General features: G+C 48.8%; 2 protein-coding genes across 2 annotated transcripts; one reads left to right on the forward strand and one right to left on the reverse strand.

The window, feature by feature from the left end:
• Nucleotides 1–89: 89 nt before the first annotated feature.
• Nucleotides 90–6,318, forward strand: TNNC1 (troponin C type 1 (slow)). Its single transcript, XM_008936237.1, has 6 exons — nucleotides 90–125; nucleotides 3,773–3,803; nucleotides 4,089–4,235; nucleotides 5,156–5,270; nucleotides 5,378–5,514; nucleotides 6,147–6,318. Exons 1-6 carry the CDS (start codon nucleotides 102–104, stop codon nucleotides 6,176–6,178), a joined length of 486 nt encoding a protein of 161 aa, XP_008934485.1. The 5' UTR covers nucleotides 90–101; the 3' UTR covers nucleotides 6,179–6,318.
• A 4,561-nt stretch (nucleotides 6,319–10,879) lies between these two features.
• RPL29 (ribosomal protein L29) lies at nucleotides 10,880–13,186 on the reverse strand. Its single transcript, XM_008936238.1, has 3 exons — nucleotides 13,099–13,186; nucleotides 12,340–12,404; nucleotides 10,880–11,150 (listed from the first exon to the last, which is right to left on the reverse strand). Exons 1-3 carry the CDS (start codon nucleotides 13,133–13,135, stop codon nucleotides 11,037–11,039), a joined length of 216 nt encoding a protein of 71 aa, XP_008934486.1. The 5' UTR covers nucleotides 13,136–13,186; the 3' UTR covers nucleotides 10,880–11,036.
• Between the last annotated feature and the right edge of the window lie 180 nt (nucleotides 13,187–13,366).

The following is a 13,366-nucleotide window of genomic DNA, read 5'->3' on the forward strand; positions in this document are numbered from 1 at the left end:
CATCCCGGGGGCGGGCAGCCCTTATATCAGCCACGCTCGCAGGGGCAGCACCAGCAGTGTGGCTGTGACACCCCCCAGCCCCTCGCCCACCCGCTCCAGCCATGGATGACATTTATAAGGCAGCGGTAAGTGCCTCCCTGTGGGACTCTGGGTTTTGGGGGGTTTAAAGGGTTTTTGTGGATTTTATATAGATTTCCCAAAGCTGTGACGGTGTAAATTCAACAGAGAAATGCAAATAAGAAATAATTACAGGGTGGTAAAGTTTAGTCAACATCATCATCCAGGGCCTCTCCCAGCGATGGCTCCGAGGGTTTCACACCCCTCTTTGAAGTACAAAACCCTCAACTGTGCTGCTAAATTATTTACAATCACTACCCTGGCTCCCTACTGTAAGGCAGGGAGATGGACTGTAGGTGAAGTTATAACTCTCAACAAAATCTTGACATTATAAGAGGTGGCTGCTGGTTTTAGCCCAGACAAAGCATAGCAGCATTTCTCATGAAATGAACATTTTTTGCACAGGTTAAACCTCACCCTCTTCTTTCTGTTTCTTTGTAATTCTGCATTGCTACGTTTCCCCATTCCTCAGCTGATTATTTTTTCTGGGAGGTTTAAAAAAACCCTCACCTTTTCCAAGTTATTCCAAATAACACCCTCTGCTTCAGCACTCCTGATATCTACTCTGTAGAAATCCAGACTGTGAGCTATGCTCTCGGGGAATGCAGAGCATCCTAATGGCTATTTTAACTTACACAGCTGCATGATGCACTCCCCGTGTAAACCCAAACTATTTGGTCTGTAACAAGAATATTGCATTATTTTGTAATGTAGACAGACAGTGATGCACAAGCAGAATAAGGACAAAAATAGATTCTGGATTGTGTGGACCGCTACTGTGTCCGTTCCGCAACTGGAGTTAAAATAAGAGCATTTTGGAGACTTATTTTTTTTTAACATATAGTTGATCAAGTTTTGTTTTAACCAAGGGCACAAAAAATATATCGTGCAAGTCCTATTTTAATTCCAAGGTTTTCAGAGGTAAGAAAGATAGTGCTTGATATGTAACTGAAGAAAAAAAAACCAAAATGCTCACACACCTGTCATTTGGTCAGTCCTGGACCTCATGAACCCCCACAGAGTGACCCCAATAGAGTGAAAAGGCTCAGGAAAGGGTGTACAACAAAATTCCATGTCCCCCAGGCAACACCTCCAAAAAGGGCAAAAATGTGACCTTTAGAATAAAAAAAAATCCTTGTCTCTCTAATTACATTTTTTAATTAAATATGTTCTCTGTGATTGAAGGCACAGGTCCTCTCATTGTTTAGAGACCTTGTGCCTGTAATTAGGGAGAAAGGCTGAAGTGCTTTGCAAGCTGCTGATGCCCCAGCCAAAAGGATCTGTCCATCAGCTGGGGCAGCATGGTGCCAGCATGGGCAGAGAGACCCAAAAAGAAAGGGTTCCTCACTCATAAGCTCCAGCATGTCTCCAAATGTCTGCCCCAGAAATGAGCCAATATCCACAGGTGAAGATCATCCCTACCCAAAGCCTGTGGGCTTTCGTGGAATTGGATCATGGAGGAGTTTAGCTGAGAAAAAGTAACTGCAGCAATAGAGAACAACACAAAAATTCAGATACTAAAAGCTTACCCAAACACAGAGCCCTTGACCAGGGAAATGGGCCATGCAAAAGGATTTTGCTGCTGGTTTGAAGCTGGGGGCATTCTGGTAAAAGTGAGGCTTGAGTCCTGGGCATAAGCTGCCAGCACCTTCACAGAAGCAAAACAAGTGCAAGCCAGGCCCAGATGAGACACGCAGCTTTTTCATGGATCTATTCCCCAAGATTTCAACTGTAAGAAAACATTTACCTGAAAAAAAACCCCAACCCTGAAGAACTTCAGCTCCCCCTGACTGACTTCAAACAGAAACATGGGATGAAGAAGTGAGCTGATAAAAGCAAAGCCCAGGAGATGCGGTGTTACCACGGCCGCTGCAGTGCTGTGTGCTTAGTGCTTGCCTTCCCACACCTCAGCCAGAGAAACCTGGCCCTGCAAGGGTGTGGAGAGAAAGGAATAAAGCCTCCAACAGCACCCATGTCCTGAGGGCACTATAAACAGCTCAAGAGACATCTCTGTAGTAAAAGTGTCACTTTATACTTAAAGTGTATTAATTTATGTACGGCGTAGCTCCACATCTATCACCTTAGTAGCCAAAGAAGCTTTAAAAGTATTTTATTTGCTGCATGATGATGACATATATTAAAATTAGATTTATGCCAAATCCCCTACATGCAGCCCGAGAACCCAATGGATTTTCATCTTGCCCACTCATGCCTACATAAGGGTGTGCAAACACACAGCTATTTTGGGAACATTTTTTAGGCTCTGTTAAGCGACACTAAAAACAGTGCCAGGGACAAGTGTCCAGATAAAGGGCTGCAAGGATAAATACCAAAGCCTGGGAACAATCAGGGAGCTCATCTTTATCTCCAGCACCTCTCTCACTCAGGCTTATAAATAGCGAACGCACCAAGTGGGTCACGTTACGCGAGCAGCAGGAGGGTGGCCGTGGACATTGGCTGAGGGAGCACTGTGCCTGCCCTCCCTCTCCCCAAACCACAGCCACTGAGGGCTGGCAGCTGCCTGCCTGCCAGCAGTGCTGAGGCCACTGTGGTCTTGGGCTGCCTCCTGCAATGGCAATCCTGCCACCACCCTCTCTGACTTGAAAGCCTTCACCTCCTGGTGCGTGGGCAGTGGGATAAGGCTCTCTGCCTGAGGCTCTGTCCTGCTAAGAAAAAGCTCTTTACCTGCCTCTTGCTGCAAGTGGAGGAGCATTTCCAGCTGACTTCTGTAAAACTGTTGCTTTTTGGGGCAAAAGCATCAGTCTTCCCTCAAAGACTAGGCCGCCACAATGCTGGCCTGCGGGGTTCTGCCTCAAACAAAGCACGGTGGGGGAGGGTGCTGGGTGCTCACACGGAGACCGTAGCAAGGAGATGTTAGTGGGGTCAGGCACCCTCTGCACGGGCCAGAGGTAGTCCTGGCAGGGGGTCATAGCTAGCCGACTCCAGAGAGGATGTCAACCAGCCAAGTAAGGAAAAGTCAGTGTCTACATGGATGCCACGAAAGGGGCAGTTGGCCATGGTGGCAGGGTCAGCAATTTTAGACAAGCAGTACGTGCAGGCAGGAATGAAGCCAAAGAGAGAAATGCACTGAAAGAGTGCATGACACAGAGATGATGGATTCCTCTTTGCTCTCCTCATTGATTGTTTTCATTAATTTGTGCTAACTAATAAGCTTCCACTGATTATATGTGGACAATAAATTAGGGTAGGGTTTTGGAACAATGTGCCAGCCTGTTTCAGCTAATGCCTAATGGCTCCATGGGCCATTTCTTCAGGGAGACACCCAAAAACAGGCTAAAGGGAATAGCAGTTCCCTTCAGAGGCAGAAACCTTTGTAATGAACGCTGACTCAGATGGAAGCAGGGCAGCTCTTGATGTTCTGGATAGTGCAGGGAGTTTCCTGAACCTAGGGCTGAGAAACAGCTATGGGGGGAATGGTCTTGTTCCCCTCTTGTCCCTTCCCAGGGACCTCTCCCAATGAGAAACAACCCCCAAACAGCTGGCAGAGATAAATGCTTTTCCCAGGGGGTCTCCCCCCCTTGTCCAAAGGCAACTTCTGCTGCACATCAGATGCTGCTGCTCTGGAGAAACGACACTCACTTCCGTGAGTGATGCCAACAAAGAAAAATTATTCTGTCTGCATTTTCCTTTGCAGGTCGAGCAGCTGACAGAAGAGCAAAAAAATGGTAGGTACAGTTTTCACCTGATACCACAGCCTACAGGTGAGCTCCCCAGCCTGCAGCCCAGCCTGCCTCAGCAATTACATCCCAGAAAATGTTTTGGCTGTACTAGTCAAAGCAGGGTATGACGCCAGTTCAGGGGTGTCCACACCATGCCATGCCCAGGCAGTGCTGGGGCACATGGGCAGGGCAGGCTGCACCTGGGACAAGCCCCCTGCCCAGAGGCCACCTGCCTGCAAGGTCAAGGTGCAGGGAATAACTCCCCATATCTCCTTTCCTCTCTCTCCTCAGAGTTCAAGGCTGCCTTTGACATCTTCGTGCTGGGGGCAGAGGATGGCTGCATCAGCACCAAGGAGCTGGGGAAGGTGATGCGGATGCTGGGGCAGAACCCCACCCCTGAGGAGTTGCAGGAGATGATAGACGAGGTGGATGAGGACGGTGAGAGATTTGGGGTTCTTCCAGTCTCCCAAGCACATCCTCACATCTGCATGCATGGGAGGCATGGTGTGAGTCTGGAGCACTCACCATCTATGCAGCACTGGCAGGACATGTGCTGGGGACAGTAGGAACAGCCTGTGATTTTGAAGAACACTAAACACCCACCAGACTTAAGCATGGCCCTTTTCAGAAATTACTAGAAGAAGAGAAACTATAAAAATTATTATTCCTATAATGACCAGACTGCTTGAACCAATTTTTTGGGGTGGGGGAGTTGTACACTGAAATTGCACAAATCCATTTCAACCCAAAATATATGCTGAATGTAGCAACTGTCATTTCAGGATTCTATTACTGGGAAAGCCTTGCACTGCTCAAGTGTGTACGCACACACACGAAAACTGTCAATATTGGTTAAACTGGCATACCAGCAGTCAGACATAACGAAATCTACTGTGTGTCAGTTGGGTAGGAATCTCATGCTATGGAACTTGAAAATAAAAAAGCAGTTAAAAATAAGGCACAAAAGGAAAATAGCTGTGTCATTAAAAACACAGCACTGTACTGCTGATGCAAAAATAGCCTGCATGAATACCTGCCTTCTGGAGCTTTTGTTACGAATATCTAGATGAGATGGACAGGTATCTCCATGGCAGGTGTTTCCATTCATTGGTGCTTCCAGTAGGACTTGTGGTTCATTTTGCCTGGGCAAAATGACTGCAAAAGGTAAAAAAAAAAAAAGTGATGAAGGCAGTGCAGGGCCTTGATCACTTACTCCAGCATCCTAAAAGCTGCCTCTTGCTGCAGAGCTGCTCTCCCAAGTTTTGGTCCATGGTTACTGAAGAGAAGGGGGGTTTCTCTCTTGGTGTTGCCCGCCCACTCACCACTGCACCAGCTGATGGTGTTTATTCTGCCTGCAGGCAGCGGCACCGTAGACTTTGATGAGTTCCTTGTTATGATGGTCCGGTGTATGAAAGATGACAGCAAAGGAAAAACTGAAGAGGAACTCTCAGATCTCTTCAGGATGTTTGATAAGTAAGAGCCAGGACCGTGGCACGGCGGGGTGGTGGGAGCAGTGCGGCCGTCCCAGCTCCCCTTCCCAGCACGCTGGTCTGCTCCTGAGCTCTTCTGTCCACGCACAGAAATGCTGATGGCTACATCGACCTCGAGGAGCTGAAGATCATGCTGCAGGCAACGGGAGAGACCATTACTGAGGATGACATAGAAGAACTGATGAGGGACGGGGATAAAAACAATGATGGCCGGATTGACTATGACGGTAGGACTCCTCCTTCTGTACAGCTTGGTGGCAAGCCCTTGAGCATTCCCCGGGCAGCTCCCATAGTCTTGGTTGCCTTCTTGGACAGGCATGAGCTCAAGGAGGCAGTGCTGGGCAGTACAACTGACCCCAGCTGGTGTTGGCATGGGGATTCTTATGCTTGTGAAACAGCAGCAAGGGTCTGGTTCTGCATTAACTGTCCCCATGCTGCAAGAGCCAGCCTGCATTGAAGCCATGCTGCTTTCCACCAGAGACCTGCCCGTCCCCTCCTGCCCCCTAAACATAAGCACTGTCTCCAAAAGACCCTATTTCTAAATGTGATGCTGCTTAAAGAACCCCCAGACCACTTCTGAGCTGAGTCAGTGGCTGTGTCCCTCCCTGGCTGCTCACCTCCGGCATTTTGGTGGCAGCCAAGGATGACACTGGGCTCCAGTGACATTTCCAGCAGGAGTCACGAGGAGTCCTTGCCACACTCAGAGGAACGGTAGCCATTCCCTCATCAGCCTCTCGCCCATCAGGGGGATGGAAAAGGAGACAGGGCTGAGTAAAGCTGCCAAGAGGGCACTTGGCAGCTGCAAGGGAACTTCAATCCCACCTCACACCCCTTGTCTCCAATGTCTTCCCCTTGGCAGAGTTCTTGGAGTTCATGAAGGGAGTTGAATAAATCTGAAGCCAGGCCGATAGCCCGAATCTCCTATAATCCTCCAGTTCTGCACCTCACCTCCTTGGCTAAGTCCCCTGGCTACCGGCATGAAGACAGAGTGCTGAGAAGGGTGGCCACTGGGAAAATAAAACGCGTTGATACCGAGTGCCTCAGATGGTCATTCCTTGGAGGTGCAGTGAGAGCTTCACCCTGGTTATGTACTCATGACTAACGGGGTCACACTGAGCACCCATGAGCCACATCTGGCAAGGTGACATCACACCTGGAGCTTTAAGCCCCCAAAGAGGTATTTCTCTGCCAGCCCAGCAGCAAAGCCTGGCCAGCGGGGCTACCACAGGTGCTCAGTGGGGAGCCACCACATTGCCTCTCCTCGCCCCTGCCATGGGGAGTGGGCTCAGGAGCCAGCACTGTTGCCTGCTGGTTTAACTGAAGCATCGGCAGCATTTTAGCAATGCGTTGTGAATTACAATCATGCCATCACTCAGAGGCACGGGTGAGAGACCATCCCTCTCCCCCTCGCTCTGTCTGTCCTGAAGGGACGTCCCTTTCTCCTCCCTGCCATCCTGATGGCTACCCTGTGGCACCTGCAGAGAGAAGACCTCAATTTTCTTTGGAAATGTGAATAAAAGCCATTCCTAATCTGGACTGGGTGCCTCCTTCCCACCTCAGGCAGCCTGGCGGGAGGCAGACGGCGGCAGCCCTGCAGCACCTCAAGGTCCTCCAGCAGCCCTGGGTGGGAGTGCCACTGCAAGGACTGAATCGGGTGACTTTCCCTCAGAAAACACATCTGTTTGCGCCACAGGGGCTGTGAGGAAGGCACAACCCCGCTTTGGATCTTGGCCCGCGGGCACAAGGTGACAGCAGGGCCAAGGAGGACCAGACAGGCTGTCCCCAAGGGCCCAGGCAGCACCTTTCCTCACCCCAAGGAAGCACGGAAAAAAGCAGCTCTCCCTGCACATAGCTGCCTCCTCCCCTCGAATTACAGCCCCAGCACAGCTCACACATTGCAGTCGTGTTGCTAAAATCCAGCGTTTACACAAGCAAAATAAACATTGGCAGGGCCCCGGCGATGCTGCCCCGGACCCTGGGGGAGCAGGCTGCCCTGCCCGGGGCCCCAGCACCCTCCACACTGTGGCCCCAAGCAAGCGCCTGTGTTCTCCCTCTGTAGAAACACCACCCTGAGTAGCTCTATTTGACGTGATATGCTCTCATTTGTAGTTACAGTACTTTAATTCAGAGCAAAGAAGCTTGAGGTGAGAACAGGCAGGAGAGGGGGGGGGGTGGTTGTTTGGAAGAACACGGCTCTGTCTTTCCTCTGGACAGGGAGCAGCAAACGCTTTGCCCAACCAGGGCTTGTAACAGCAAAGAAATTGAGGAAATTAGAGTCAGCTAGAGCAGCTGATCTTCCTTAAAACACAGGATATTTTGGGAACACCCCTAATGCAACATCTGGAAGATCTGCTCAGAGGGGTCTCCCCAAAAGTCCCAATCCCTCGATGCCACAGCTCCTGCTGATTCAGCAGAACTGCAAGTGCATCAGAGGCCAAGAGACACAGGAATGTGCTGAGTCAAACAACCCTGGGACACGAAACACCCCCGAGTGTTACTGTCTTCTGTTTCCAGTTAATCAATAGCCTAGAGATCAAAAATAACCATTTTCCACCTCTTCAGTGTGGCAGCAGAGGTGGTTTTCCACTGAGACCTGCTTCTGAAGACACAGATGAAAAGTTTTAGCCCAGGCCTGAAAAACTCCACAGTTGCAAATACCTGGGCTTTGGCCACAAGGCCAAGTGATACCAGCCACAGCCACCCAGCCAACGGGCAACCCAGGCCCTCAATCACATCTCAGCAAGCCCCATCACATTCCCCCAGTAAAACCTCTGCCACTTTGCCTACTCAGACACCTGCCACCAGGGCAGCAGCAATATAAGCTACATGTGAGCTGAGGTCCATCAGCCAGACATTTCACCACATTTTGTAGAAACGCCTGCAACAGCCTCAAAACTTGGGCAAAGCAGCTCTCGTGTCCTGTTTACTGCTTTTGGCTTGACCACTCTAAGACTCTACTGAAAGGTGGTCAAGGGTGACAGAGCATCATGCATCCAGCCCTACTTTTCACGTGAACATCCACATCCCCGGTGAATACTCTGCCCCACTGGCTTTGCAGTGCTCCGATTTCTCCTCCCCAGCTCTGTGCTCTTGGCTCACCTTTGCAAAACGAGCTGACTCAGTATTTGGTTACATGCCCTTTGCTCCCCAGTTATTGCTATTTTTTTTAATCAAAGGGAAAAAAGGAGCCAAACAGGAACTTGATACCAAGTACTCTTAATTGCAAAGGGGAGAAACCAGCTTGCAGCAAGTACAGCAGCAACAGCAAGCACCAGACATACAACCTGAGGTACAGCAGTAGCTGAGCAGAGGCACTCTCAAGCTCATTGGCTTCCTGCCACGGACCAAGGACGTAATTGTAAAAGTTTTGAAGTTTTTAAATGTCAAAGATGACAGGGCTCTGCCTAATGGGAACAGTTTCAAGTGGGCCACAGCTGCCAGTTCTATTTCCTGGGCTCCGTGTACATAATCCTCCCAAAAAGGAGCTTCAGCCTCACTTGACCAGCAGAACTAAAATGATTTCCCAAGGCAAGGGAAAGAGGATGAAGACCCACCACGAGGCCATGCCAGCACAGACTCCACCTTGCAGCTCTCCTCCTCTCCCTCTTCTGGGCTGGGGCAACCTCTACAACAAGGAGGGAATTCGTGGACTGAGCTGTCACAGGGTTAGAAAGCTAAATAGGCGACCAACCGGTGTCCAGGCAGCGTCCTGCAGGGCCACCACGTGTGCAGGAGCAGACAACGAACCTGACACCGAGCTGCTGTGGAAGGTCACAAAATTCCTGTCTCTTGCTACACAATGATGCCTGGATTAAGGTTACATTCCTCCGTGCTGCATTTTGTCACGCAGCCGCTATTTTGGTCAGAAAGTCAGCAAGCCCATATTTGGGAAGCTGTCCCACTGAAGGGCACCGTGAAGGGCAGCGAGATGAAAAGGCTGCTGCTGAAGGCAGGCCTGGGGGAGCTGCCTGGAGCCACAGGAAGCCCAAATCTTCCTCTGCTTCTCATTAACACACCAACATCCCTTTTCTCAGGCCATCCCTGGTGTCTCTCACTTCCCTCAAAGCACATCCTGCTGGTGAGCTACTCTCACAGCACAAGCACTCTGGGGAAAACACCAAAGGGGGTTAGAGAGGAAATCTCCCTTCTCAGAGATTTAAAGCACAGAAAATGAGGTTTCAGATCCGCAGGCACATGGGTGAAGGTGCAGCCTGGCAGCACCAAGTCCTCTGTACCAAGGCTTTTCCTTTTGCTCACCTTGCCACAACATGTACCTGCAGCAGACCATGCCACTCGAGACCTCCAGCGCCCAGAGGCGCTCGGGTACCACCGAGGCCAGCGGGCTCCACGCGCTGTCCGCCTGTCTCTGGACGACATACCGCTTGCCAAAACACTCTCCAGGAGGGATTAACACAAGGAACCTCTCACCAATCCACCTTCTGGTGTGCCTGAAGGCAGCAGGGGACCTCAGAACCTTTCAGTGTTGACTTGAGCAGACCCTACCTGCTGGCATGGACAGCGAGTATGCTCTCCAGAACCCTCCCGACCAGCACAGCAATAACATGCTTTCAGATGACAACCTCCACAACAGTCCAAGAAATGCTCACAGCAGGAACCAGCTGCAGACTTCCCTCAGACTTTAAAAGCCCTCAACATCTGAGTTTTAAATTAGTGAATGTTTATATTGCTTGATTTAGGGCTGGGTGGTATTTTTCACCCACCAAAACAAAAACTGGAAACTGGGAAGACTTCTGAATTCAAGCCGTAAAGAGCTAAAAATACCTTGTTTCAAGCCACAAAGAACTAAAAATACCTTGTTTCAAAATAACATTTTATTTTGATACTTGGCTAAACTAATTTAAAAAAACCCAATAGCATTAACTGGATGTTTCAGCTGAAATAGTTGTTTCTTTTAATCCAGCAGGTGTCTTGCTGCTCCACTGCAAGTGAGAAGCCACTTGCAAACTTCCAGCCCTTGCACCGACTCATGGATTCACACCACCAGGTGGACAACTGTTGGAACTGCAATTTCAGGAACTGTGTTGCATTCAACAGGTGGCTCATTTCAGCAATTAAAAAAAGCACCTCTTGAATCAGCTTTGATGGATGGCGAGACCTGGGAGTGAAGTCCTCTCCTGACCCACAGAAGGACAGTAGTAACAAAACCCTGTCACAGCACCCCTCGGGCTCAATCTCAGCAGTCAGCACATTTCATCAGGCAGGTAATTTTTTGCTACCAGAATGAAAGGTCTCCACTAAAATGAGTAACTGTGAAAGTCCGCGTATTTATATAGTCCTATAGCCTTACACATTCCCATGGCAGCTTCATTAACACTTCTATACTCCCTGGTCTTTCAGAACACAAATGCTACAGCCTCTAACACCACAGCTAGCACTCAGCACCCTCCCCTGTTTCAGGATTTCCATAGCTCTACCCACCTTACCTGCAAAGCAAAGCAGAAGCCACAGCAACAGCCCTGGGAAACCTCACCTTGCCTCAGCAGCACTAGGGATGATCATAACATCTGTGGTATCAGAGAACTCTGAACATGCACACCAGTATCAAAAGCAATTTTACTACACACGGCCTTGATGCATGGCTGGCACCCAAAATACAACTCAAGCAAGACTTTTGGAGGGTTCCCTCAAATTCAAGAGATGAAGACTTTGTTACATCCCATTTTATTTTTACAAAAATGCTGTAACACACATGCCAATAGGAAAACTGGTTCCTTGGTCCTAAACCACGTCAGTCCTTTTTCTGCTGAGCAGCCTGCTTGGCATTGTTGGCCTGCATCTTCTTCAGACCCTTTTTGTTGTGTTTCTTTGCAAACCTCATGTTCCTCAGAAACTTGGGATCAACCTATAAATACAAGGAATAAATAAGCCATGATGTAGAAGGGACACATGACACCAACAAAATTACTTTAGCCATCTGTGAACAACCTTTAGTCTAGCTATTTTCCTTAATTTCCATATGCAAACCACCCCCCAACCCCACTCCTACATGGAATGGGCAATCTGAGTACAGCTGTGAACAAGACAAATTTCAATTCCACGTCACATTATGGATCTGAAGTACCCCAAAACAGCCTTGGCAGGTGAGCACATAAACATGTAATCCCTGGGCAAAGACCAACGCCACCTCCTCAGGCCTTTTGTTTTTACATTAAAGGAAAAAAACAGCACAGAGAAGAGTTCCCCACTCCTTGTCATCTAATATACCCTATCATTGCTAGGACCAATTCTCAGCACTATCAGCTACTGTCCCACTGTGAAACTTCTGCTATTTTACTGTCAGTAGCATTTTAACTGGCACCCATGAGTCTCTGGATTTTGCTGTCTTAAGTCCTGTGATCTCAGTGCAAGGAGACAGAGGCTGCTGGGCTGCCTGCAGGAGGGGGCAGGACTGAACCTTCCCTGAGCTGCACCAAAGACAAGGTTTTACATCACATTCTAAAAGTCAATAATCACATCTACAAGGCAAACAGAATCACAACCCTCCCCAAAGCCAAAATGTCCCATTTTTGCTTTCAAATGTGGAAAAAGACTGTGTTATATCAGTTGTCTAATTCTAGAAAAAGTAGAAAGCTGCCATTTCATGTGTATTCTCCAGAAATGACAATTTCGTTCATCTTCTGAGTGAAATTCTCCAGATTAAAACAGATCATGAAATAATTTGGGAGCGTACAAAGAAGCAGGAGAGACAGCAGGACCCAGGGGGAGCATAGCTCTCCAGCTGCCACAGGTCTGCTCCAGTGGAAGCAGCAGTCAGTGACACCCACCTGAGCAGGACAGAAAGCAAAGTGGCCAATAATAAAAATGCAGTTTTGCAGAGATACAAGGGTGGATTTTGTGTGGGTCAGAAATATCACAGCTGCATGTAAGGTAAGCAGAAGATAAAACAGAAAGGCACAGTAATTCTGACCATGTGAAACAAATCCCTGTCTGCAAAAAAAATACATTGGTCAAAATAACACTAATATTGGATTTTTTTGCATGGTTAGACTTCGACAACTTAACTGTGTGGGAACATCAATAGAAATACTCACCCCTTTGAGAGACTCGTATCTGTGAGATCTGGGTTTCTTGATGCCATTTCTGTGCCACTTACGGGCTACAGAGAAGACAAGAAAGTGATTTCAGTTATCAGTCCTGCTATTATGAAATGGCTGCATTAGCTGCCTTCTGTGTCCAGCTGACCCCACCAAAAACAAGTGGGAAAAAAATTTTCTATAGGAAATAGGAAGGGTTATTCCTACCCAAACAAAATGTAAATTCAGAATGCACCTCTATTCTCATCCCAATGCACACTGTGCTCTCAGTGCTGTAGGAGCTTCCAACCCAAGGATTTTGCACTCCTCACTACCTAGTAACACACTAAAGGCACCACTGTTCCCTGTGCAAGACCAAGCAGCACCTGGCCGTGAACTCTGCCAGCTTACAGCATTGATGAAAAAGCCCCAAACAGAACAATTGTATCACCACAGTCAGCTGTGGATGGAAAAACATCACAGGCTGAATGCCCTTTAGTAATGTGTTTAGTTCAAACAGAAAACTTGATTTTTTTTTTTTCTGGCTACATATTATTTTTACATTGAGTCCAAATGCACCCTGACTCACGCAGAGCTCTTTTCATCCCCAAGAAGCTTCTCTTGCCACAAAACAAAAGGAAAACTGGGCTGCCATAGGTGAGAAGCTCAAAGCAGCTTGAAACGCTCCAAGCAGCTCATCAGACTCTCCCTGTGGAGCACAGCCCTCGGCCACCTCAGGCACCACTGCCCCTCCCCGCCTCCCCCTGCCCGGCTTACACTGGTTGTGCGTGGTGTGGTTCTTGGACTTGGCCATGGTTGCACCTGTGGGAGAGAAAGACACCACTCAGCCGAGGAGGGCTGGCAAGGGACCTCCACCAAGCCATACCGAATCATTAAGGCTGGAAAAGACCTGGAGGATCACGAGGTCCAACCACCAACCCGACACTACCACGAGCACTAAGCCACGTCCCAAAGTACCACGTCCACAAGATGTTTGAACTCCTCCAGGGATGTGACCCCACCACCTCCCTGGCCAGCTTCTTCC

Source organism: Merops nubicus, unplaced genomic scaffold (assembly GCF_000691845.1).
Source record: "Merops nubicus isolate BGI_N331 unplaced genomic scaffold, ASM69184v1 scaffold22942, whole genome shotgun sequence".
Classification (NCBI taxonomy): domain Eukaryota; kingdom Metazoa; phylum Chordata; class Aves; order Coraciiformes; family Meropidae; genus Merops; species Merops nubicus.

What these genes read in the sequence shown, in the direction of transcription:
- TNNC1 (XM_008936237.1), top strand. Translation starts at nt 102, where the DNA reads ATGGATGACATTTATAAGGCAGCG. An exon ending in ATGACATTTATAAGGCAGCG is followed by an intron (nt 126 to 3,772) that starts GTAAGTGCCTCC and finishes TTTCCTTTGCAG; the next exon opens with GTCGAGCAGCTGACAGAAGA. An exon ending in AGACGAGGTGGATGAGGACG is followed by an intron (nt 4,236 to 5,155) that starts GTGAGAGATTTG and finishes TTCTGCCTGCAG; the next exon opens with GCAGCGGCACCGTAGACTTT.
- RPL29 (XM_008936238.1), bottom strand. Translation starts at nt 13,135, where the DNA reads ATGGCCAAGTCCAAGAACCACACCACGCACAACCAGT. An exon ending in CCACACCACGCACAACCAGT is followed by an intron (nt 12,405 to 13,098) that starts GTAAGCCGGGCA and finishes TCTTCTCTGTAG; the next exon opens with CCCGTAAGTGGCACAGAAAT. An exon ending in GATACGAGTCTCTCAAAGGG is followed by an intron (nt 11,151 to 12,339) that starts GTGAGTATTTCT and finishes TTGTATTTATAG; the next exon opens with GTTGATCCCAAGTTTCTGAG.